A 27,883-nucleotide genomic window follows, 5' to 3' on the forward strand; every position below is an offset into this window, starting at 1 on the left:
ATTGAGGGGGGGCGACGGCCCCCACCGCCCCCCTCTAGCTCCGTCTCTGCAAGTGCTTGTCACACTCTTAGTCACAACTCGTCTTAGGGAGTGTTTGCAATAGATTGTGCTTTTGTAGAATTGATTAATTTATAGATTATAAAAAAATTAAGAAAAATCAAAAGTTGGTAGTGTTTGAAAACAAATGTGAAAATCTAAAAATCAAAGTTTGGTAGTGTTTGATAAATAAGTGATTAGAGTGATTTTAACAATGACCTTCTTATTAGAATCACTTTTGGAGAATCATAATCACCACATGACTAGCTTTTGGATTTCAATTAAGTTAAGCATAAACTAACACATAATCTAGGTTTAAGAAACACACAAAAATAATTTTTTTAAGCCAAAAGCTAACAATCACTTTTTTTTAGTGATTGCAAACACTCCCTTAATTTGTTGATAAACAACTTCAGACAAGGCGTCACTCTGGCACATCCCGAAGAGCGGTAAGCACCCGAGTTTGTACATTGATACTATCTATCAATCAAGAAAACAAAAAATGATTTTCGGGAAGCAATTCAAAAACTTTGGGAGGGGCTATATGCTCCATCGGGTGAAGATCACCCGGTGCAGCATCCACCATTCATGGGGCCTGGGTCCCATGTGAGACCCAGCTTCACCCGATGGAGCATAGCCTTTCCCAAAAACTTTGCCCATTATATATATATATTTTCTTGTATATCTTGAAAATTATTGATCAAGAAAAACAAAAAATCATATCGACCCAATTATTCCATCCAAATTGCAGCATCAGGTACGTACGTAGTTTGATATGAAATGTTCACTTTTAATTCCCAAGTTTTATTGGCATGGCTGCATTTCGATAGAGTTCACAAAAAGCTCCTAGAATGCTATTTACAGATAAAATTGTACATAGTCCCCACACATATACATTCCAGTAATACAGCACTAATCGCATTCTTATTTTTGGTGTATATATATTTCTTGTGCATGTCACGCTTTTCAGTCAGCAATCAACAGCAGGAAGACATGAAGAGACGCGCCACCAAGGAAAGCTTACTCCGCGAATTCCGGTAGGCCGACGTAAGTTTTTGTCGGAGTAATTTATCAGCAGGTTGGTATATACAACTGAGTGTCACCTTCTTCTCCAGAACACTGATCATCACAGATTGAGTCTCCCCTGATCATATAAATTAATTGTTTAATGTATGTCAATTCTATTAACCTCTTGGAAGCAAAATGTGAACATGTTTATAATAGGAATCATCACACACAAAATATAAATGTTATATTAAAATAATAGGGAGACCTATAATTTTTTTTCGATATCTTTGTCTTTTTTTTTTAGTTTCATTTTTTCTCACAACTCTAAATTGCTATCGATGTGATACTGATATATACAGTGTCACATCAACACTCTCAATAAAAAAAAGACTAAAATTTGAAAAATTTGAAAAATATAGACACAAACTAAAAAAAAAAGAACTCCAGGTGCAACATAGTCTCACCCCAAAAATTGCAAGTCCTCATGTGCTGATGCTGGCAGCGGACGCTGCAAATATTGCATCGTCTGCTCTCAACCACAGCGGATTGCAATAGTTTTGCAATCCGCTGGGACATACATTATTTTTGAATTTGTTTTAGTTTTTTAAATAAAAAATATAAAAAACCCAAGCAACAACCTATAGACAAGGATCACACACTTGTCATCGAGGTACAATCACAAAGTAGACAAAACCCATATCACCATATCCAATCTAGTGTATGACATATTCGACACAAGTTTAATAAATGTGGTAGGATGTAAAATTAAATAACATCTTGAATTCAAAACAACCCCCCCCCCCCCCCCCCCCCCAAACACCCCCCTTCGCATTAAAAAGGATGTTTCTAGCACGATGTAATCGAATTAAGCCAAATATCATGAAAATTTTAGAGCTCGGGTCAGATTCAAAACTCGAAAGTTTTAACATTTATTGCTTGAATTCGGTTAGAATGCTTGAAATATTCGAACTATTACTCAAAAATAACAAAATTTCAAAGTTAACGAGTCGAATTAATTATAACATAATTTGTGCTCGAGTTTGACTCAATAAAAATTTACTCGAATTTGAAAACATGAATAAATCATTATTCGAATCGACTCGATTACACTTAGGAGAATTTCATACCATTTTCCGATTGTTTCTAAAAGCAATCTAATGTTTGGAGCAAACACGACTCGTTGAAGGAAGAATCACATCATTTGAGTTGGGGTCCCGTTTTAGGGTCACTATATCTTCGAGAATAAAAATATAGATGCTGAGTGGAAAGCACTTTACACTTAAGCACATATTTATATTAATAAAATGCAATTTTTGTTGTTTTTAGATGTGTCCGGTGCAATTTACTAGAAAAATACTGTGGTGGTGCCCATACCTTTAAAGATAAAGTATGCGTGTGGGTTTATCGTAATAAGCACCAAGGGCATAAATTGTTGATGCTAATTATTAATCTTTCTAATTTTCGGATAGCAATTATATGAAACCACAAACAATTCAATGCTCTTAATTTAATTCCAAATTGAACATATTATTCCTCTATATCATGTTAATTTCAAATATATCATATACTAGTGTTTCTTGCACGCGATATGTGAATATACATAAATTTTTTATATATTAATTAATTTGCATGTTATTTTTAGAACTCACATAATGAATTAAATATTTAAAAATTTTAAGAGTAATAACTATCTAATGTAAAAATTTAAAATACAAAACAAAGATAACGAGTGTCATTTTAGTAAATAAGATAAAATCTAATGACTAAAAAAAGAGATGACCATAGAAAATGAGTAATTTGTCTAATAATATTGATTTTGTTGGAATTAAGTTAAGATAAAATCATAATTTCATCTCAAACTTCACCAATTAATTGAAAGTTTAATTAAAGGTTCTCTACTATAATAAATTGAAAGTTTAGTGTTTGGTTAAGCTTATTAAAAAAAGCTTATAAGCTCCTAGAGCTTAAAAGTTGTTTTATGATCTTATAAACTGTTAGAACTTATTTTAAAAATAAGCTGTTAAAGTGTTTGGGTAAACTTATTTTAAACAACTTAAAGATGTTGATATGTTTGGTATTATAAGATCTTTTTATTGTCAAAATTACCAAAAAAGTTATAATTATATGAATATAATGTTTTGAGTTATACATATACGAAAATAGTTTTAGAATAAACCTATATTAAAATATAAAATTGTTTTAATATTTTATTTTAAAAAAATTTATGTGATTTGTAATTTTTTTAAAGATAATATTTAATATTTAATGGGTGGAGGATATGATGGAGATTTATGAAAATATTTAAGGATATTTTAGAGAGATAAAATATTAAAATAATATCTTTTTGAAAAAAGGACCACCCCCTTACTTTTTTAAAAACAACTCAAAGCTCTGCCAAACACCGTCTAAAGGTTCTTTACTATAATAATATAGTAAGATATAACACATGTATAGCTACTGTTAAAAAATGGATTTGGTCAAGCTAGCCTAAGGGAGGATTGTCCTTGTCTATATAAAAAGCTCCCAAAATATTTATCCAACCGATGTGGGATACAACTAACATACCAACACATACACAATATATTTATATTACATATGATAGATAAAAAAGATTAGAGTTATAACTATCTAGACATCATGGTGAAATGATCATAAAACGCCATATATAATTCTGAATCTAAAAACAATATATATATATATATGTATATATATATTTTAAAATACCCTGATTTTTAAAATCACAAAAAGTTATACTAGATCGTCTCAAAAATCAATTTTGTGGGATAAATATCTAAGTCTATCCAACACATGAAATTTTTTGCAACATTCTGTAATATAAACCTGATCAAGATTCGAACCTCGACGAAAACAAATACTCTGATTTTTTTCATTTGAAAAAATTAAAATCCTAAAATAATTTAATTGAATCGTAGCAAAAATTTTCAGTGACAAGAGCTTGGTGGGGCCACAGCCCCCAACGTTCTTGCGTAGAGGAATCCTATGGCTATGGGGTGTCATCTACTAACTAATGCCTAATTTCAATGTTTGTCCGAAATAAATGCAGCCACACGTCCTTTTTATCACCAACACACACACTGTACCAAAGTTTGTCGTTATAATGGGACTCAAATTAGGAGTAGGCAATAAAAAAAGAAATAACTTCATTAAAATATATTATGAGAGATATATATTTATAGAAATTATTATCTCATTGATCAATTTTATGATTTGATCTCTAACACGATTTTCAAATTTTTTTATTGCAAGTAAGATCGAGTCAATTCGTCTCCAAAATATAGAACCATGAAATTATTTCACAACTAATCACATTTATTTGATCAATTTGGTAACAAATTAAACATGTAACTTACTATACTATATTTTTAAAATGTCAAATAGAACTGATGCATCATAAAAACAAGATTTTCAAAGCAACTGTATACAAATTTCAACTTCTTAGACTATCATGCCAAATATAATTGGTATCCTATGTATTCCTCCAAAAGGATGCAGTGCCACCGTGTAGCAACAAAACATTACTCAAATAACATGTCATAATTTTGCTGGCTTTTTAGTTTTTCTTAAAACGGTAAACACTCTTTATACAAATAAAATAATATAAAATATTAGGATAATTTTTTTTTTTTTTGGGTAAAATTACGATTTTTATCATCTACGTTTCTTTTTTAATTTTAATCTTTATCAGTATATCATATCAGTTCTCCCATACAAGTGATTAAATTTGTTCAAAATAGAAAGACACCGAACGAAAGACTCATGAATTATAATTTATAATCCTTTCAAAAAAAATTATAATTTATAATTACGTGAAGAACAGAAATTGACAAGGCAAAACATATGATCCAGTTTTCTTTGAGAACAAAGTTTGGAGTAAACTGGCTCAAAGATGAATCTTGTAAATATTGAGTAAATTGAAGTGTTTTGGTGCAAATCCTGAACACAAACAAATTAATTAGTTTCTAGTTGATGGAGAAGAAGGGGTGTCTTACCATTCAATCTGGACATAATTTCAGCCACCCTTTGCTGGCACTTGGAACATCTGAAATCTGCTAAGAACACCACTTCCTGAACCTACCCATTCCCAAATTTCACACAAAAAATAAAATAAAATAAAATAAAAGAACATAATGATCATCACAATATATATATATATATATACCAAGGGAACGTCTAATCAAGAAGGAAACAAGAAATTATTCAGAGAGAAATTAAGGCAGTATTACTTACAAGAGGTACGGCTAGTGATTCAATGGCGGCGAGGGTGGTCTGCGGAGGAGCTCCGCCCTTCGCCGCCGCGGTCGGAAGCTCTGTTTTGATCCATTTAGCTAGTGGCATGCTTGTGTGGGCTTAGCTTACGAGTGCTTGTTACGGTGGTTATGGTAAATAATATAGGATATATATTAATTAAACTTTGGAGATCAAAAAGTGCTTTTGGGCACTCATCATGTGGGGGGAGTAGTTTGGTGTTGTGTGTGAAAAGGGTATATTTACCAACACTTACCACTTCCCACTATGATAGCAATGGGGTACCTTTTCTTATATACACATTAAAAAAACCAATCTTGAAATTGCATGTCCTCAAAAACAATAATAATTTTTTTTTTTATTTGCTTCCAGTTGATTCCTAGTTAGGTATTACTGGCTAGCTATCATTCATGTAAGTTTCGAGCACGAAACTTTTCGGGAAGTAATTGGAGGGATTGTATGGTTTAGAAAATTTGATCGAGATATAACTTGAAATATGTTGTCGTAAATTTATAATTGTCTCTCCGATCCGAATGCATGTTATACCGGTTGATCATGACTCCGATAAGTGTTTCTTGCTATGTGCATGTACACGGAGAGATTAGTTTAGTATTTCAATGTGAGATATCATAACATTGCCGACCCCTTGAAAAGCCGACGTCCGCGGCGGCCTACTTTAGGATGCTTTAATTCACCTTTCAGTATTCAGTGCATGCATTCATGCACCTTAATCCGGCCTATAATTTTTCCAATTATCGACACTGATCCGATGGTAGCCCTTTCCTAGGTCGCCCCTTCCGCTACGTCGGCTCTCAACGAGAGCACCAAAATGATATGAATTATGAAGGAAAAAACACACACACGCATACTTCGAGTCTGTGCCAAACTCCCAATTGTATTTTACTGATATAATATTCGATACCGATTACAACTCTTCTCCAACAATTTATATGTCTTTTACATTTTGACGTCATAATTAAAAACAAAAATCCCAACAGAAAGATAACAGAAAATGATCCCAAAAAACGTGTGCTTCTCTCACATTATGTAATCCTTCATCCAAGCTGGTTTATTGTGCCTTCTCGATTCTTCTTGCGGGGAATCCTCCATTGATTCTTTTCCTTCCGCTTCAATGTTTATGATAGGCTTTTTATCAACATGTTCTTGGGCCACCTCTTCATTTTTTAAAAGCCCCTTTGAGGCCCAGTCTTTGAGTTGTTGGTCTATTGTTTGATGGTCCATGTTTATGTTAATTGGGCTATCAATATAGATGATAGATATATATTTTGTGAGAGCTCACAAATTAAAATATATCTCAAAGAGAAGTGAGTAGACTAATTAATATAAAATGACAATTGATGTCACATTTGGAGTCCATAACGAAGGGTGAGCATTCGGTTAATTCGGTCAAGAACCAAAGCGAATTAATCGAATTATTTTTAGGCTGACTGAATTAAATCGAATTTATATTAAAACTGATTTAATCAAACCGTTAAAATCGGTTAATTCAATCGGTCACCGAATTAAACGATTTTTTTTTCAAAATAAAATTAAAAAATACAAAATTTATAAAATTAATGATTAAAATTTGATATTTTTATCAAAATAAAACACATTAAGCTTAAAAAAATTAAAATAACAAAAATTAAGTACAATATGAAATATAAACACATTTAAAAAATTATTATAAATTATATATAAAACCTAATAAAAAATCCAAATTTTAATTATTTATAATTCGGTTAACCAAATTTTTTTTGACGAAAACTGAAAATCAAACCGAATTAACCGAAATTTCCTAACACTAAAACGAATTTTCGAATTAACCGAACCGAATTTTCGAATTCATTCGGTTCGGTCGGTTAATTCGGTTTAACCGAAATAATGCTCAGGTCTACCAATAACACGATAACATCTTTAAAAAAGAATAATTAAACTTTCAAAAATGTTTAAGCCTCTGAGTTTCGGAAATTCTCGAAAACAAGTTTATTCTATTACCGAATACAAGTTTTTACAACTCAAAAGCGAATAGAACAACGGGCTGAAAATTTCAAATCAAAATAAGCTCAAGTGCTGTGTCCTATCTAGATTCTAGAATGCGTTGAAATCGATGCTTATTTAATGGAGAGCAACCAGTGATTACTATGATTTTTGGGAAAATATCAAAGTTTGTCATTTATGTGCGATTTGTGAGAGACATGATACCAGATTACTGAAATAGACAATATAATCGAGCGTCTTGTGCTTAAAAACAGTGTGAGAGACATGATACCAGATTACTGAAATAGAAAACTGTGAATAATGTAATGTTACATTGTAAACTGTAAAATACTCAGCTATGTCTCATCATCAGAGGTTAAAAAAAGACAATAGGCAGTCAGCTCAAGAAAGGGAACAAATCTAAGAAAATTTACTATACCAACTTTATCTTCTTGAATATTCTGTAAGTTCTCACCTATCAGCCACGGCTGAAAAATTGAATATAGGCAAATGTCCCAAATGAAGGCATAAGCAAGCCTCTCTGTCCCAAAATAATCGAGAACAAACTCCCGTCTTTGTGCTAAATCGCTCCGCGACCATAAACTGCCCGTAGAATGGAAACTGAACAAACAAGCCCACCTATAAGTCCCACAACATTTGTCATGATCAAACCTAGTTGAGAGTTCTTTATAGGAGTGTTGTTTCTGTCAACCTTGTTCAGACGGATGGCCATGTAAGGAAGCAAGAATGCTACATCGTAGAAAAACAATGAACTCAAAATCCAATCACGAAAATCATGGAAAACAAGAACTGTAACGACTATCTTCACCATCATCAATTGACAGCAAAATTGTTAATTTCAGAACATACTATTTGTGAGGAACATTTGGAATCCCCAAAGAACATCGAGCGATCCCTTATATCTGTCTCTATTCTTATCCGAGTATAACAGAGGGGCGAACATGAACGTCCACCCAATGACAAAGTTGAATAACCCTTCAGACATCTGGAAAACAAAAGATATCAAGAATTTGAAATTACACAAAAGAACCAAGCAGATTTGAGCTGCAAGCAGTAAAATTCACCGGATGAAGCACCGGTGCCTCGATAAGATGAATACCAACTACCCTGCCAAAAGTTCCAATCAACAAATGATCAAACACAATGAGATTGAGAAATAAATAGTAAAAGTTGAATCTTCAACATAAGTTGCTGAATTCATTGACCAAGATTTGTCTATTAATTCGAAAGCTCTTGATTTATCTCCAAGTTACTGTATACTTTCGCAGTCCTGCAGAGTAAAGTAGCACTCTACCAGAGTTCAACAATGGCAGAATAAAGAAGAAATTGATACTGAGGCCTATGAGAGAACTGATTGTTTCTGAACTGATTGCCCAAATGGGATCCCCCCTGCATTGCACATCAGCCAATTCGGAACTCAAATGGTCCATCAAATTTGCATCAATATCCAATTTGTGGTACCCAATTACTTACAGGAGCGTAGGGAAGTAAAAAGAGCCAAACAATATAAACACCCTCAGCAATCCAAAGAACAGCTTGCAGTATCTTCCGTACATTATCATCCAATTCGGATACCGAACCGCCGCCGCCGGTGGCTGCGGCCGCAGGGAAGAAGTTCCGACGAACGCCATTTGTCACCGGTGGCTGCAATGGGTGGATTCGATCGATTCCTTTTGCTCGCGGAGACGACGATTTTTCTCTGTTCGGGAATCCGAAGTTGGGGTCTGAAACCGGAAATGTAGTAGCAATTCGACGGGTTGAACGAAGCGAAATTCAGTACGGGAATAGAATTGGTGCTCCATGGTATTAGAGTGGACGGTGGCATCTCCGTGGTCTCTCCGCCGGCAAGGGCGGCGATTTCGGTGAATTTTGGCCGGAGACAGCCCCCAGGGTCACGGAAGATTTGGTGGGTAGCTGAGTGGATGGCAACGTGGCATGCCCTTGTTCGTTTAAACTACCCAGTGTTCTCTTCTGTAGGATTATCTACAATTTCAACCGTTAATGTTACTTAATTAGAAATGTATTACGCCTAAAAGCATAGCAAAACATATAATGATGAAATTAATTAAAATTATTAAAAATTAGAAGAAAAATATTTTCTAAAAATTACTTCCTTTATATCTCTTTGTGTCTTTTAAATTTTTTTTTTCTCAAGTGTCTTACAATTTACACAAATGATGAGATATGGACATTTTTTCTCTATCCCCAAGGATGAAATTGATTCATTTTATCTTGGGTTTTATAATCACTAAAACTTTATTTTCTTTCAGTCATAAAGATTAATTTATAAACTTCTCTGTTTATTTATTAAATACAAGTAATCTAAAAATTAAAAGATTTATGTGAGACTAAAAATTTTTGATAATAAAAATATATTTTCATTAAAAATTTGTGCACAAAAATTAAGGGAAATGGAATTAAGATTTATGAAAAATGAAAAATGGCTACAAGACTACAACTATACCAAGGAAAGTGAATGTATATTATATTTAATATATATTTTTTTTTTTGTAATTTTGGTTTTTTTTTTTCGATGTAATGCTGATGTGACACTTTTGTAGCGCTGACATGTATTGTGTAACATCAGCATTTTTGATAAAATAAAATAAAATAAAATTGCCAAAAATCAAAACATGCAAGACTAAACTGAAACTGAAATTACGAGATTTTTGAAAACCTTTTACAACTATTAAGTCCTTGTATTTTCAGCATAAGCACCTGTGAAAACATGTACGGATAAGGGGATGAATGCTTAAAATTGAAAACATGGAGATGTATGCTCAAGATTTGAAAACACAAGGAGTTTTGTTGGGAAATCGATTGTTGGAAAATCGATTGAGAATTAAGTTTTGGAGTTTACAAATAAATACTAAAATGATGAGACAAAACTATCGAGATAAACTGAAAAGATCCGAGCGCTAAACTGAAAAGATCCAGATGCAAAACTGATTTCATAAACTGATCCGATGAAAGCACCAACTGATATATCTCCGAAGATGCTAAAGTGATTTGATAAACTGATCCGATGAAAAGCATCAACTGATATATCTCCAAAGATGCTAAACTGATTTGATAAACTGATCTGATGAAAGCATCAGTCTACCCTCGATGAAAGCATCAGTCGACCCTCACGAGAAGAGCACCGGTTTACCTTGAAAGGCATCAGTCTACTAGTGCGAATTGAACAGATAGAGTTTTCCGTACTCTGACACATTCTGCAGAAGGTAGTGTCGCGATCCAAGAGAATGTCGGCTCCAGAAATTGTCAAGTGACAGTGACAAATGCAATGGGTATATTTCAAAATTCCTTCAAGAGATCCGATTTGAAATCATGACTATTAACACCCGAAGACTATAAATAAGAGACTCAATCTATCGAGCAACAACTTTTGCCAAAAACACTTGCTGTGATACTATCTAGGCTTCCAAAGTTTAAAGACTTGCAAAAAGGACTCGAAGCACAACACTTAGACGATTATTTTGATCATTCAAACATCGATCTTGTGTAAAGATGTAAACGAGCTACAACAAGTGTATTTTATCAGTCTAGGACTGAAACTGAAGTTGTAACTAGGAGTTCTTATTTAGGCAGTGTATAAGTCCTAAACTGGATTGGGATTTTGCAAACTACTTGTAAAATTCAAAGTCTTATATTGATATCCTTTTGAGGAGGAAGAAGGGGTGATGTAGGAGTAATTGAAATCTCCGAACATCCATAAACATCTCATTGCGTCTTTTCATCAGTTTACTTGATTCTACCTATCTTCCACACAGTTTTTACAAGTGTTCAGAATCTCTAATTTGACATATTTTCGCACACTCACTGTTTTTCAAATTACATTAGACATCAAGATAAAATTGAGAACTCAATCACTAAACCGATTGAATTCATATTCAGTCCTGAAAGAAAATTTTAGAGTGTATTCACCCCCATCTACACATCTAAACCGATCCTAACAAGTGGTATCAGAGCTTGGTTTTTATCTTGTCTCTGAACACTATCTCAAATATGTCTTCATTCAACAAAATTCTTATGTTCTCCAAAGAAGACTTTGATGACTGGAAGATTCGTATGCAAGCATACTTATCAACACTAGATGATGACATGTTGTTTGTGATCACTGATGGACCTCTTACTATCAACAAAGTAAACACTGCTATATCTATCTCAAGTGGTGGACCACAATATATCGAGAAACCAAGGATGGAATGGACTGCTGAAGACAAGAAGAAAGCAAACCTTGATAATGTTGCTAAAGATATTTTGTACAAGACATTTGACAAAAATACTTTCAGCAAGATCAAGATGTGTAAAACTGGAAAAGAAATTTGGGAAAAACTGGTTCATCTTTGTGAAGGAAATGAACAGACGAAAGAAAACAAATTTTCAGTGGCTACTCAAAAATTTGATAATATCAAAATGAAGCCAGGAGAATCCATGACAGAGTTTGATGAACGCGTTAGTAGCATTGTAATTGAACTCAATGCTCTGGGAAAGACATATCCCAACCGAGAAATTATTCTGAAAGTTATTCAAGGTCTTCCCAAAGAATGGGATGTAAAAACAATGGCAATGAGAGAATCAAAGGACCTGAATAAACTGGAACTTCATGATCTATTTGCTGATCTAAAAGCTTATGAGTTTGAATTAAAAACTCGAGAAGATGATCAGTCTACCTCTCAACTGACCAAAGCTTTAGAAATAGTAAAAATAGAGACACCAGCTCAAACAGAAAGAACTGCAGAACAACTAAGTAGTGATGCGATGTCACTATTTGTGAAAAATTTTGGAAAGTTCATCAGAAGAAATCAAGAAGGATCCTACAGAATAAGTTTTCAAAAGAAAGATGCAAATGAAGAATCTAGAGCCTACTTCAACTGTGGAAAAATAGGACAATTCATAGAAGACTGTCCCAAACCGAAGAAAGATGAGAAAAGATCAACAGAAAAACGTAAGAAGAAATTTGAAATAAGGAAAAGTTCAAAAGATGATAAATACACATCTAGAAAGTGTTGGAGAACGCGGCGATCAGATCAATCAGGATTGATACCCGGTGCAGCGGAAGTTTAAAATTTTATATGGAACGATTCCATAATGGGTATCAAAACTTTTACGATTAAATTTTGTGTGTGTAAAAATTAAATAACAATTATAAATTTTTACCTCCAATCTCGAAGAGAGATTATGGACACCAACAGATTGCTCTGCTCTTGTTGTATATCCCTGGAACTGATGGACGAACTGTTCTTCAATCAGGTCCACGAACGGATAATTAATCCCTCTGATAGATTGCACTAGAAAATCTATCAGAAGTTTCTACGAAGAGAATTAACGAATTTGATCCGTTAAACCAGACTGTAATTCAAAATTCACAGACTGGATTTTACCGAGTAGAGAGGGAAAGGGGGCGGCCACTTTAGAGAGAAAAACACTAGGTTTTCTAAAATTTTGACCTGTTGTGTTTAATTTCTGTACTGCAATAACTTATTTATAATGTAGGCCGCTAACAGCTTAGGGCCCATTAGTCATAAGTTCAAGCCCGACAAGCAAAGCCCGCATGTTCAGAAATTAATATAAAATTCATCATGACTCCGATTGATAAACCGATTTCACCAATGTGCACAGAAACCATTTCTGCACCTTTTAAAGTCAAGATAAATTTTTCTGAATCCAAATTCAGTGATTTTCAAAAATGCCCATCCCTATGCCATTTTAAGAAATCTTACTCCTCTACTCTTAAATAAGAAGTCCAACTTCTTTGTTCATTAAATTTAACTCTTTAAATTTAACTATCTCAACGGGGATTAAAAATCCATTACTCTGTGTGACCCTCAATGGTTCAGGGATACAGCTAGCCGTGGGCTCACAACTCCTTGTGACTCGGAACAACAATTTCTGACTTGCCCATCGAATCATGGTAAGAGCGCCTAGCAACATCGCCCCATGATTCTCTAGGTATCACTGATAGTGCCTGCAAGAACCAATAGATTTTGGTTAGCGTACAGTACGGTCCCTTCATCTATATATCCCGATCGAATCAACAACCATTGGTAAATCGAGAGTCGTTCGAGATTCGATAACTATGCAATACATCTTGAAGATTAAATAGTGACATCGCATGTATTACTAAGAAACCATTTCTTAAAACACATCATGTACTCTGGCCAGAGATTCGTCACACTAATATCTCCTCAGATCGCATAGGATATCCACACTCGCAAGTATGTGGTGAATCCTTGACAACAAAGCATCGACTCCTATATGTGTTGTAACTGTACCCAATCCCGACACCTGATGACCCCAATAGAGTCGGTAAACGAGTCAAAGCACAGTACTAGCATATAGAGTCTCAATGATGTTTCAAGTAGTAAGGACTAATGGTGTACAACCAAAACCGCGGACTTTATCCACTCGATAAGTGATAACCACTTGGAAAGTCCGGATAGGGTAGTTCGATCATTAATCGTATGAATATCCATTTGCATGCTTCGAACATCTCTATGTTCCTTACCAATGAAACGTGGTACTCTGCATCGCAAATGCTAGTCTCAAACTCGAGCGATCCTTATCCTTATTATCGGACGGCTCAATCGACTAGGAACAGTTTAGAATATACAGTGACTATAAGATGTGTTTCATGATAGACATCCCCATGTTCTACCACATCTTACATACACTATAGTATATTCAAGGTCTTTATCAAAACAACAATAGTATATCATAATATAACAATATGAAGAAAGATAAAGTCATTGCCATTAATAAAAGTGTAAATTATATAAAACAAAAGATTGTTTATACAAAGAGTCATCAAAGCCCTTAGCCACAAGTTGGCTCACCGGGCACCCACTCTTTCAATCTCCCACTTGCCCTAAAGCCAACTAGTCATACTACGTAGACCCATTGCTTCGCGATGTTTGTCAAATAATGGTCCTGGCAAGGGCTTAGTAAGTGGATCAGCGATATTGTCTGCAGAGGCCACTCTTTCGACAATGATGTCTCCTCTTTCCACAATCTCCCGGATGATGTGGTATTTCCTCAGTACGTGTTTGGATCTTTGATGAGACCTTGGTTCCTTTGCCTGAGCAACGGCACCCGTGTTGTCACAGTACACCGGGACTGGACCAACAACTTCAGGAATGACGCCCAACTCTTGGACGAAATTCCTCATCCAAACGGCCTCTTTAGCAGCAGCTGATGCTGCAATGTATTCTGCCTCAGTGGTGGAATCCGCTGTGGTGTCCTGCTTGGAACTCTTCCAAGAGACAGCACCGCCATTGAGCATGAACACAAATCCAGATGTTGACTTCGAGTCATCCATGTCACTTTGGAAGCTAGAGTCGGTATAGCCTTCCAATTTTAGTTCTCTTCCTCCATATACCATGAACATATTCTTAGTCCTTCGTAAGTACTTAAGAATGTCCTTCACGGCTTTCCAATGCATTTGACCGGGATTAGCTTGATATCTGCTCGTGACACTCAGAGCAAATGCTACATCCGGTCTGGTAGATATCATCCCATACATGATACTACCTATGGCTGACGCATATGGTACATGTGTCATTTTCTCTATCTCTTCATCCGTCTTGGGACACATAGATTTGGATAGAGAAACTCCATGACACATGGGTAGATGTCATCTCTGGGACCCATCCATTGAAAACCGTTTCAATATGGTGTCGATGTAGGTTGATTGAGTGAGTCCTATCATTCTCTTAGATCTATCTCTATAGATCTGTATCCCTAGAATATAGGATGCCTCACCCAAATCCTTCATCGAGAATCTACCTGATAACCATATCTTTGTTGACTGCAACATCCCTACGTCATTCCCAATGAGTAGGATGTCATCAACATAAAGTACTAAGAATGTCACAGCATCCTTAACTACTTTCTTGTATACGCATGGTTCCTCCGGGTTCTTGATGAAACCAAAATCCTTTATTGTTTCATCAAATTTCTGGTTCCAACTTCTTGATGCTTGTTTTAGACCATAAATTGATCTCTGAAGCTTGCATACCTTATGCTCGCTTCCCATGGATGTGTACCCCTCAGGCTGCTTCATATAGATTTCTTCCTTAATGTCTCCATTAAGAAAAGCAGTCTTCACATCCATTTGCCATATCTCATAGTCATACCAAGCAGCTATGGCAATAAGGATTCTTATGGACTTGAACATTGCAACTGGTGAAAAGGTTTCATCATAGTCAACTCCTTGTCTTTGAGTATAACCTTTCGCCACCAATCGCGCCTTGTAGGTCAATACCTTACCATCAGGCCCAAGCTTTCTCTTGTAGATCCATTTACACCCTATTGGAACAATTCCATCGGGAGGATCTACTAAAGACCAAACTTGATTTGTATGCATCGAATCTATTTCCGACTGCATAGCTTCAAGCCATAAATTTGAATCCGCATCAGAAATTGCTTCCTTGAAGTTTCTTGGATCACATCCAACATCGGGTTCATCTTGATCCCCTTCAAGAAGAAGACCATATCGAATAGGAGGTCTAGAAGTCCTCTCGGATCTTCTAGGTACAGGCGTGTCTATCAATGGTTCCTGAGGTGTAGGATCGTTATTTTGTATTTCGGGTTCTTCTCGAATTTCTTCGAGTTCCATCATCTCGCCTTTCTTATCCAATAAGAACTCCTTCTCCAAGAAGGTGGCATTCCTTGAAACAAACACCTTTGTTTCAGCAGGATAATAGAAATAATATCCGATTGAATTCTTTGGATACCCTACAAAATAACATAAGGTGGATCGACTATCCAACTTATCTCCCACTGTCTGCTTCACGTAAGCAGGACATCCCCAAATCCTCAAGTACGAATACTTAGGAGCTTTGCCATTCCATAACTCGTATGGTGTTTTGTCCACTGCTTTGGTATGGACGTTGTTCAACAACAATACCGCCGTTTCAAGCGCATAGCCCCAAAACGAATGTGGAAGCTCAGTGAAGCTCATCATGGATCGAACCATGTCCAACAAAGTTCGATTACGACGCTCCGATACACCATTCAGCTGTGGTGTCATAGGAGGAGTCCACTGAGAAAGAATCCCATTCTCTTTTAGATAGTCCAAAAACTCGGTACTTAAGTATTCTCCACCTTGATCCGATCAAAGTTCTTTAATACTTTTACCTAGCTTGTTTTCTACTTCAGCCTTGAATTCTTTGAACTTTTCAAATGCTTCAGACTTATATTTCATTAAATATAAATACCCATACCTAGAATAATAATCAGTAAAGGTAATGAAGTAGGTGTGGCCATATTGAGTGCCAACTCTAATTGGACCACAAACATCTGTATGGATCAAATCCAACAGATTTTGACTACGCTCAGGTTTTCCTTTAAAAGGAGATTTAGTCATTTTTCCTTTCAGGCAGGATTCACAAGTAGGTAGAGAGTTAATATCAGACATATCAAACATGCCCTCTCCCACTAGCTTGTTCATCCTCTTTGAGAAAATATGACCTAGCCTAGCATGCCAAAGGTTTGCCGGGTTTTGGCTATCGATTTTCCTTTTGTTTGTTGTTGCCGGTTTATCAACATAATTTATTGGAACGTCTTTTAGTTTTAAGTTATATAGATCATTTTCAAGTTGTCCATTTCCAATCAAACATTCATTCTTGTAAATATTGCAAATCTCATTCACAAAATTGCAAGAATAACCATTTCTATCAAGCATAGAAACAGAAATAATGTTTTTAATCAAATCCGGAACAAATAAAACATCTCTCAAAAGTAACTTAAAACTGTTCTGCAAAATTAAATAAATATCTCCCACAGCTTTAGCTTCAACTCTGGAACCATTTCCGAGCCTCAGCTGGGTCTCACCCATTCTAAGCCTGCGACTTCTTGTCATCACCTGCAAATCATTGCAAATGTGAGATCCACATCCGGTATCCAATACCCAAGAAGTAGTATTAAGTGAAACATTTATTTCAATATAGAACATACCTTCGCAGTTCGCAACTGCTCTAGATATTCCTTGCAGTTACGCTTTCAATGACCGGGCTTCTTGCAGTAATGGCAAACATCCTTGGATTTTTCCATGTTTGAAGCCTTTGTCTTGTACTTCTTCTCGGGTTCGATTTTCTTGGGTGGGGCAGAACGTTTCTTACCCTTTGTACTTGGCCCCTTCTTAGCAGAAGAAGAGGAGCCCACCAAGAAAGCAGGTTTATCCTTCTTTAAAGTGGATTCATATGTCACAAGCATATTGACCATCTCTTCAAGGGATATTGAAATTCACCACAAATCCGTCAAACGAAGAAGGAAGAGATAGAAGTAGTAAGTCCACGTTGAGTTAATGCTCCAACACCAAATCAAGGGTTACCAACTTCTGTATGAGCCAAATCACTCGTACCCCATGATCACGGACCGAAGTCCCTTCACGCATGCGACACGTCATTAGCTCCTTTACAGTAGCGAACCTTTCAGCCCTCGATTGAGCCCCAAAAAGTTCCTTGAGTTGTACGTGAATGTCAGCAGCATTCACGGTATCCTCAAATCGCCTCTGGAGTTCATCAGACATCGAGGCTTGCATATAGCATTTGGCCTTGATATCATGGTCCCACCATGTATCAAGTTTGGCTAACTCTTCCGGACTTATGTCAGCTGGTGCTTCCTTCGGAGGAGATTTTTCTAACACGTAGAGCATCTTCTCCGAAGTCAATACAATCTTCAACTTACGGAACCATTCCGTATAGTTTGCGCCAGTCAATTTATTTTGTTCGAGGATCGAGAAAAGTGGATTACGCGAATTCATCTTTATGAAATACTGAAAAGAAACAGACAAATATCAGTGATTGTTTAAGTAATTTACTAAGACATAAAATAGGCAAAATTTATTTTATGAATCTCACTCCCACTATTTTAACGATTTCACTACCCTCTAGTGAAAACGGGAAACTGTTTTCCTTAGTGAGAACATGGAGTCCAATTGACAAACTATGGTCCCGAATAATATCAGCCAACCATAATTTTCAAAAGGTAGAGCCCAATTGCTTCCAAAGCAACCTCCATGTTTTTACCTCATGTCCAATAAGGGCCCAATAATATGACGTCGTTTATTGTGACATGTCAAGATGACCCATCAATATTAAGTTGTGATGGACGGTCGCCATGTGGATCCCCCAATAATATGAGCCGATCCCATGGGAGTTCCACCCAACTTACAACATGTGTCGATCCAATGTACAGCTTTCCGACGAACGGGCCCCCCCAATAATATGAGCCGGACCGTATCCGCGGGTAGCATCTCATACATTGATCGTTGATGGAAGGTAGGAACATTTAAACAAATTTAAATTTCCTTTATTTATCTTGATATCAATTTTAAATCATATTTAAAATGAGGGATTTTATTTTTGAAAATTTGTCTCATCATTTTTAAAATTTTGTATGCTTGCCGGATTCACACAATTTTGTCTAAAACATGCATACAACAATAATATCATATATTATATAGGATGATCGATTCCATTTATAATCGACCCGTGGTTGCCAATCACGAGTCTTAGTCCAATCCTAGGTAATATGCAGTATGCATTGCAATTCTATTACATTGTGCTTCCAATTTACATTTCTTCTGTCTTTATTGTCTGCTGGGCCCACCTCCATCTTCAAATCTTCATCTCCCACTAAATCTAATGTATTTACAATAAATAACAATGACAAGTAGGGGATACATTTTTAAGGGGTGGGAACGGGCCATAAACCAAGCCCACTTTTATTACATATGACAATTCATATTGGGCCATAAACCAGACCCATTAATAAATCCAACAACAATAAAAACAAATGTAAATTCCTAACATACACCTACAAAATTGGTCATGACAATCGATCATCCTTATCCAATAACATTTAATTCAAAATTAATTTATTGGATAACATGCAATGGCAATTTAAATTTAAAAGGATAAAATCATATTTCATATATAAAATCTTATTTTACATACAAAATCATATTTTATCTTTTAATCAAATAAAATCATATTTTATCTATAAAATCCAATTTTATACATAAAATCATATTTTACTCAATATATCCATAAGATCATATCTTATCATCAATTGTACCAAAAATAATTAATTTCAAAATTCAATTTAACGGATAAAATATTTAAATTTTCCAAAAATTCAAATTTATCCAAAAATCAATTTTAAAATTTTCGGACTCGAACAATTCGATCCGACGCCTCGTGGACCAATCAAAAACAATTTTCGATCGGACTAAAAATAGAATTTTAACATATTAAAATTTAATTTAAAAATTAAAAAATTAATTTTTCGCGGGCCGCCCGGGACATTCCCGGGCTGCCCGCGCCCCAATGGGCTCGGGCCAGGCAGCGCCCTACGCAGCGCCGTGCGCTGCCCGGGTTTTGCCCGATAAATTTTTTTTTAATTTTTAAATATTTATTTTGTTTCAAAAACCGAGGCTTAAAATTTTTTTTGTACAATCGATTAATTTAATCGCTTGATCTGAGCAACCTGGCTTTGATACCACTGTTGGAGAACGCGGCGATCAGATCAATCAGGATTGATACCCGGTGCAGCGGAAGTTTAAAATTTTATATGGAACGATTCCATAATGGGTATCAAAACTTTTACGATTAAATTTTGTGTGTGTAAAAATTAAATAACAATTATAAATTTTTACCTCCAATCTCGAAGCGAGATTATGGACACCAACAGATTGCTCTGCTCTTGTTGTATATCCCTGGAACTGATGGACGAACTGTTCTTCAATCAGGTCCACGAACGGATAATTAATCCCTTTGATAGATTGCACTAGAAAATCTATCAGAAGTTTCTACGAAGAGAATTAACGAATTTGATCCGTTAAACCAGACTGTAATTCAAAATTCACAGACTGGATTTTACCGAGTAGAGAGGGAAAGGGGGCGGCCACTTTAGAGAGAAAAACACTAGGTTTTCGAAAATTTTGACCTGTTGTGTTTAATTTCTGTACTGCAATAACTTATTTATAATGTAGGCCGCTAACAGCTTAGGGCCCATTAGTCATAAGTTCAAGCCCGACAAGCAAAGCCCACATGTTCAGAAATTAATATAAAATTCATCATGACTCCGATTGATAAACCGATTTCACCAATGTGCACAGAAACCATTTCTGCACCTTTTAAAGTCAAGATAAATTTTTCTGAATCCAAATTCAGTGATTTCCAAAAATGCCCATCCCTATGTCATTTTAAGAAATCTTACTCCTCTACTCTTAAATAAGAAGTCCAACTTCTTTGTTCATTAAATTTAACTCTTTAAATTTAACTATCTCAACGGGGATTAAAAATCCATTACTCTGTGTGACCTTCAATGGTTCAGGGATACAGCTAGCCGTGGGCTCACAACTCCTTGTGACTCGGAACAACAATTTCCGACTTGCCCATCGAATCATGGTAAGAGCACCTAGCAACATCGCCCCATGATTCCCTAGGTATCACTGATAGTGCCTGCAAGAACCAATAGATTTTGGTTAGCATACAGTACGGTCCCTTCATCCATATATCCCGATCGAATCAACAACCATTGGTAAATCGAGAGTCGTTCGAGATTCGATAACTATGCAATACATCTTGAAGATTAAATAGTGACATCGCATGTGTTACTAAGAAACCATTTCTTAAAACACATCATGTACTCTGGCCAGAGATTCGTCACACTAATATCTCCTCAGATCGCATAGGATATCCACACTCGCAAGTATGTGGTGAATCCTTGACAACAAAGCATCGACTCCTATATGTGTTGTAACTGTACCCAATCCCGACACCTGATGACCCCAATAGAGTCGGTAAACGAGTCAAAGCACAGTACTAGCATATAGAGTCTCAATGATGTTTCAAGTAGTAAGGACTAATGGTGTACAACCAAAACCGCGGACTTTATCCACTCGATAAGTGATAACCACTTGGAAAGTCCGAATAGGGTAGTTCGATCATTCATCGTATGAATATCCATTTGCATGCTTCGAACATCTCTATGTTCCTTACTAATGAAACGTGGTACTTTGCATCGCAAATGCTAGTCTCAAACTCGAGCGATCCTTATCCTTATTATCGGACGGCTCAATTGACTAGGAACAGTTTAGAATATACAGTGACTATAAGATGTGTTTCATGATAGACATCCCCATGTTCTACCACATCTTACATACACTATAGTATATTCAAGGTCTTTATCAAAACAACAATAGTATATCACAATATAACAATATGAAGAAAGATAAAGTCATTGCCATTAATAAAAGTGTAAATTATATAAAACAAAAGATTATTTATACAAAGAGTCATCAAAGCCCTTAGCCACAAGTTGGCTCACCGGGCACCCACTCTTTCAGAAAGAAGCATGAAGCACTGGTTGCAGAGGAGAGTAAAGCCAAATGGGAAGAAACTGACAGTTAATCAGATGAATCAGACAGTTCTTCTAGCTTCAATGATGATAAGGAAGAAGTAACGTGCCTAATGGCCAATGATCATGAACATACATCTAAAAGTGAACATGTATTCGACTTCAGTTCTGACAAATTCACTAGAGAAGAAATCATTACAGCACTTCATGAAATGGTAAATGAGTATCACAAACTGTCCATAACATTTGATGAAGTCAACGCAAAGCAAAATGATCTGCAAGACATCTCAACTGAACCCAACTGGGAACAATCAGTTGAAAAAATCAGTCTTAAAATAGAGATTGCTAAACTTGAGACTGACAATGAGCAACTTAAGATTGACTTCATGAATCTTACAAATGAAAATCATAGATTAAATGATTTGGTAAGTTCATGGAATAGATCCTCAAGCATGCTGACAGAGATGCAAAGTTTACAAAAACCCACAAATGACAAAAGTGGTCTAGGGTTTGGTAAAACTGAAAACATCGGTGAATCCAGTACTGTACCTAAACTGAACATGTGCAAAGGGAAGTATATACACTTTGTAACAACATGTGGGGAAAATGAACATAATCAAATCTATGATATACTCGTCCTGAAAAACTGGAAGTCAACTGAGCAAATGAACAGGAATAGATTTGGGATTGGTTTCATTCCTGAGGAAATCAAGGTTGAAACTGTTAAAAGTCCTGATCGGACTAATACAAATCAACCAAATCCTATGAGAGAAAAACGGAATCAATATCACAATCAACGTCCGATTCAGAAGCGATATCGGCAACTCAACAATTTGGGATAGGGAAAACAACATTTTTATCACAATCACAAAATTATTCAAAACCTAGGGCACAAAATTCAGCACGCACCTACAAGAATACTGAAACTGGTAAACTGGTCAAAGTAATCCAGATTTGGGTTCCTAAAGTATTAGTCCCTTGTGGACCCAAATAGATATGGGTACCAAAGTAATTCAACTCTGTGATTGCAGGTGATAAGTGCATTTTGTGCACTTAAATTGTATTGATATTATTGGATAATTATTTGGTTTTGAGCGGAATTACGTGGAATTTGCTGTTGTTTGTTTTGGATGTTAGGAGATACAACAAATACTGAATTTCTGATGGATGGAATCAAAGGAGTCAAGAAAAAGGCGAAGCAAGTAAAGATGGACCCGAACAGCAAGCGCGCCCGCGTGTTACCTGAAGAAAGAGTGGAAAATTTCCAGAGATTTATGCGCGCCTGCCCCAGGAATGACGAGCGCCCGCGCGTGCTCGAAATGTTTGAATTGTCAAAGCAGATAGCTATGCGCACCCGCGCGAGAAGGAGGCGCGCCGCGCGTTGATGTTTGTTTAACGAGGTGTTTTTGTAATTTTGGAAACTTTGGATATCTTTGGTATTATTTTGGATGATTTTTAGGGGAGTATTTAAGGAAGTTTTTAGACCTAATGGAGGGTTATCTAGCCGATACACACAATAATCTTGAGAGAAAATTCATGAGATTTTGGATCGAGATTTGTAGCTTGCTTGGAACGAAGACGAAGACTTTTCGACCGGTCACGAAAGAAAGACTACGGCTTTGTTATTTCTTCTTATTTGTTTTCTTTTGATTGTTGAATTATGTTTGAAATTTTGAACATGATTTGCTATGTTATGAATTTGAGTATGAACTAAACTTTTAAGTCTAGAGGTTGATGTAGTCTGGTCAAGACATGTTTATGAATTATTGATTTTAATGATTTGATTCTTTTAAATTAATTGTGATTTTAGTTTTGATAGTCTTTTCAATTTACTGGCCATAAATTTATTTGTCATATTTATTCAGAATCCGGCACTCGGGAGAGGGGATTTAGAATAGGATAGATATAATTCACACTATTAATTTTTTATATGATTCGGGAGAGCTTATAACTTTAATAGAGCCTAGAAAGAATATTGTTTTACACATATCGTTACAAGTAGATTTTTAATAGGGATATTGGAATCGATCTGTAATTGATACACTCTATTTGGCACTCGGGAGAGAGAAATAGTATAATCTATGTGTTCTTGGCTATTAATTGAAATGAACTCATGAAAATAGATTAATTAGGAATGAATATTGTCGAGACTAGGTGAAATCAAAACCTCTAGACTATTTCTCTTTGATTGATAATCTCTTAAGGATTGTGTGTGCGCGTTTTACAAACTTTATTATTTATTTAATTCATCAGCAAATCTCTAAAGCTTAATTTTCTAAATAAAATTAAGACTATTTTAATTACAAGTATTGAATATCTTCAATTTACTCCTTGTGGGATCGACACTCTCTTTATCACTATACTAAAACTTGACACTCGTATGCTTGCGAACATTTTTCACACCAATTTTTTGGTGTCGTTTCCGGGGAGTAATTTTTGATTTTGTTTAGTCTTGTTACCAATTAGTATAAGTTTTAATTTAGAGCGTTTATTTATTTTATATTAAGTTACTAATTGACTTCTGTTGTCTTGACTGTAGTTTATGCGAAGATCTCAAAGTGAGAATTCTTTAATATTTGATCTAGAGATCGAACGAACCGCACGTGCTTTGAGAAGAGTTAGACGAGAAGAAATTGCTAGAATGGCTGAAGAAAATATCAATGAATTACCCTTGGTGCCAATCAGAGATCATTTCAGGCCGACGATCCAGGCACACTATTCTGGAATCTCTCGAGGGACAATAAATGCCAACAACTTCGAGTTGAAGCCGGTATTAATTAACATGGTTCAGCAGAACCAATTCAATGGAAGCGCCACAACTGATCCTCATTTACACTTGCGCACCTTCCTAGAGATTATTGATACAGTAAAAATAAATGGTGTTTCTGAGGATATAATACGTTTACGCTTGTTTTCTTTTTCTCTCAGGGACAAGGCACGGATCTGGTTGCAGTCATTGCCGCTAGAAAGCATAAAAACTTGGGAGGGCATGGCTGTGAAATTTTTAGAAAAGTATTTTCCACCATCCAAGTCCACCCAGCTGAAGATTGAGATCAGTACCTTTCAACAGCATGATTCAGAACAGCTATATGAGGCATGGGAAAGGTACAAAGATTTTTTAAGGCGTTGTCCTAATCATAATTTTGCAGATTGGGAAGAAATAGAATTTTTCTACAATGGGTTGAATATGCCTACAAGGATGTCTGTGGACTCTGCTGCTGGGGATACCATATTTGCCAAGGACCCAATTCAGGCCTATGAGATGCTGAAACAAATGACAATCAATAATTATCAATGACCATCTGAATGTATGGGACTCAAGAAGGGAGTGTACAGTGTCGATCCTCTCACTTCTATCACTGCACAGATATTTGCGTTGAGTACGCAAGTTGCTGCTCTGCACAAGGTGAATGTAGCAGAACCTGCATGTGTCTCGGTTGCCATAGAAGAGTCTCATCCACCTAAGGAAGCGCAGTATATAAATCCCAGAGGCTATGGAAATTATCGAGGTAATCATCCGCCCAATACTTATCATCCTGTCTTACGTAACCATGAAAAATTTTCCTATGCCAACAACAAAAATGTGTTGAAACCCCCTCCAGGATTCAATACAAATCAAGGTGAAGGTAAAGCGTCTTTGGAAGATGTTGTGTCTACATTTGTTACTGAATCTAACAAGAGGATGTCGAGGACTGAAACTCGAATGGATAGCATGGAGACACATATGTGCAGTTTGGGGGCTATTATGAAATCTATGGAAACACAGATTGGGTAGCTTGCGAATGCTTTGAAGGATCAAAATCGAGGACAGTTTCCCAACAATACTGAAGTGAATCCAAAAGAGCAGTGCAAAGCGGTGGAGTTAAGAAGTGGGAAGAAGTTAGAAGCTAAAGAGCAGAGAAAAACCAAGGAAGTTAAAGAACCAGTGGTTGAAGAAATCGTGGTTGAAGAGCCCAAGAAATAATCTGAATCCAAACCTATGTACAAGCCACAGCTTCAATACCCACAGCGGTTTAAGAAAAAGGCACTTGATGAGCAATTTTCCAAGTTTCTAGACATCTTCAAGAAGATACACATAAATATTCCGTTTGCAGATGCCTTGGAGAAAATGCCTAACTATGAAAAGTTCATAAAAGATGTAATGTCCAAGAAGCGGAGATTTCAAGACAATGAAGTGGTGAATTTGACAGAAGAGTGCAGCGCAATCCTGTAGAAAAAGTTGCCACAAAAGCTTAAGGATCCAGGGAGTTTTACTATCCCTTGTTTTATTGGTGGTTCTAAGGTAAATAGAGCTTTATGTGATTTAGGAGCAAGTATAAATTTAATGCCTTTTTCTGTGTACAAGACTTTGGAGCTTGGAGAAGTCAGAGCGACCACCATCACGTTACAGTTGGCAGATCGAAGTATCATATACCGACGGGGTATTGTAGAGGATGTTTTAGTGAAGGTCGACAAATTCATATTTCCAGCAAAATTCGTGATTTTGGACATGGATGAAGATGAAGAAACTCCCTTGATTTTTGGGAGACCATTTTTAGCCACAATGCGTGCGCTAATTTACGTCCACAAGGGAGAGCTCACACTTCGAGTTGATGGTGAAGCTGTGATTTTTAATATTTATCACACCATGAGGGGCCCAAACGAGGTAAGTACATGTAAAAGCATTGAAATTATTGATTCTCATAATTTTTTTTCATGTGCAGGAATCACTGATCCACTAGAAAGGTGTTTGGTAGCGGATGAAGTATTTGATAAGGAAGAGGATTGAGAGCTACATGAACAAAGAGCTTTCCTTGAGGGAGTTTCGAAAGAAAAAATGGTGAGTACTAAGGAATCTGAAGCATTGAATAATAGTGCACCAGAGGTATCTGCTGAAACTCATGATCTTAAAGAATTGCCTGCACATCTATATTATGCATTCCTTCGTGAAAATTCTACTTGTCCTGTTATTATTTCTGCTCACCTTTCTGCTGTAGAAAAAGATAAGTTGTTGAGAGTATTGAGAAAGTTTAAAATTGCTTTAGGATGATCAATTCCTGACATTAAGGATTTTAGTCCAACAATTTGCATGCATAAAATTTTGATGGAAGAGTCTTATACTCCTTATGTTGATCATCAGAGGCGGTTGAATCCAGCTATGAAATAAGTTGTTAAGAAAGAGGTCTTAAAATTGTTGAATGCGGGTGTGATTTATGCTAGTTCTGACAGTAGTTGGGTGTCTCCTGTTCAAGTAGTGCCTAAGAAATGTGGGATTACTGTGGTAAAAAACGAAAATAATGAGTTAATCTCCACACGTACAGTAACTGGCTGGCGAGTTTGTACAGACTATAGGAAGTTGAACAAAGCTACTCGTAAGGATCATTTTCCACTTCCTTTCATTGATCAAATGCTTGATAGACTTGCTGGTTATTTCTATTACTGTTTCTTAGATGGTTATTCAGGCTATAATCAAATTGCTATCGCACCGGAGGATCAGGAGAACACTACTTTTACGTGTCCCTATGGCATGTTTTCTTTCAGGAGGATGCCTTTTGGCCTGTGTAATACACCGGAGACTTTTCAGCGGTTTATGATGGCGATTTTTGCAGATATGGTGGAAGATGTGATGGAAGTTTTCATGGATGATTTTTCAGTATTTGGTTCCTCTTTTGATCATTGCTTGCATAATATTTCTCTTGTTTTACAGAGGTGCCAAGACAAGAATTTAGTTCTTAATTGGGAGAAATGTCATTTAATGGTTCAAGAGGGCATTGTCCTTGGACATAAAGTGTCATCCAAGGTGGATCGAGCCAAAGTGGTTGCAATTGAGAAGCTTCCACCTCCGAAGAATATCAAGGAAATCAGAAGTTTCCTAGGCCATGCGGGGTTCTATAGGCGTTTCATCAAATATTTTTCAAAAATCACAAAACCCCTGTGTAATTTGCTTGAAAAATATTCTACATTCATATTTGATGATGATTGTTTGCAGGCCTTTGAAAAGATCAAGACAGCGTTGATCACATCACCCATCATGATTGTGCCGGATTGGAAGGAGACCTTTGAGCTGATGTGCGATGCTAGTGACTATGCAGTGGGTGCTGTGTTAGGCCAGAGGAGAGATAAGATGTTTCGAGCCATATATTGCCAGTCGCATCTTGGATGCCGCACAGCAAAACTACACTACTACAGAAAAAGAGATGCTTGCAGTAGTTTTTGCTTTTGA

At 36.1% G+C, this 27,883-nt stretch overlaps 1 protein-coding gene, 1 non-coding gene and 1 pseudogene across 2 annotated transcripts; all 3 read right to left on the reverse strand.

Annotated features, from left to right (window-relative positions):
• Window positions 1–824: 824 nt before the first annotated feature.
• LOC140885171 (uncharacterized) lies at window positions 825–5,555 on the reverse strand. The gene is made up of 3 exons (XM_073292121.1): window positions 5,293–5,555; window positions 5,055–5,136; window positions 825–1,180 (listed from the first exon to the last, which is right to left on the reverse strand). Exons 1-3 carry the CDS (start codon window positions 5,398–5,400, stop codon window positions 1,014–1,016), a joined length of 357 nt encoding a protein of 118 aa, XP_073148222.1. The 5' UTR covers window positions 5,401–5,555; the 3' UTR covers window positions 825–1,013.
• A 2,035-nt stretch (window positions 5,556–7,590) lies between these two features.
• On the reverse strand, window positions 7,591–9,260 carry LOC140883070 (uncharacterized; annotated as a pseudogene).
• Window positions 9,261–24,719: 15,459 nt separating this feature from the next.
• On the reverse strand, window positions 24,720–24,825 carry LOC140885849 (small nucleolar RNA R71). The gene has a single exon (XR_012151263.1). It is a non-coding gene; the product is annotated as a small nucleolar RNA R71 (small nucleolar RNA).
• Between the last annotated feature and the right edge of the window lie 3,058 nt (window positions 24,826–27,883).

The sequence above is a fragment of the Henckelia pumila genome, chromosome 2, assembly GCF_033568475.1.
Source record: "Henckelia pumila isolate YLH828 chromosome 2, ASM3356847v2, whole genome shotgun sequence".
NCBI lineage: Eukaryota > Viridiplantae > Streptophyta > Magnoliopsida > Lamiales > Gesneriaceae > Henckelia > Henckelia pumila.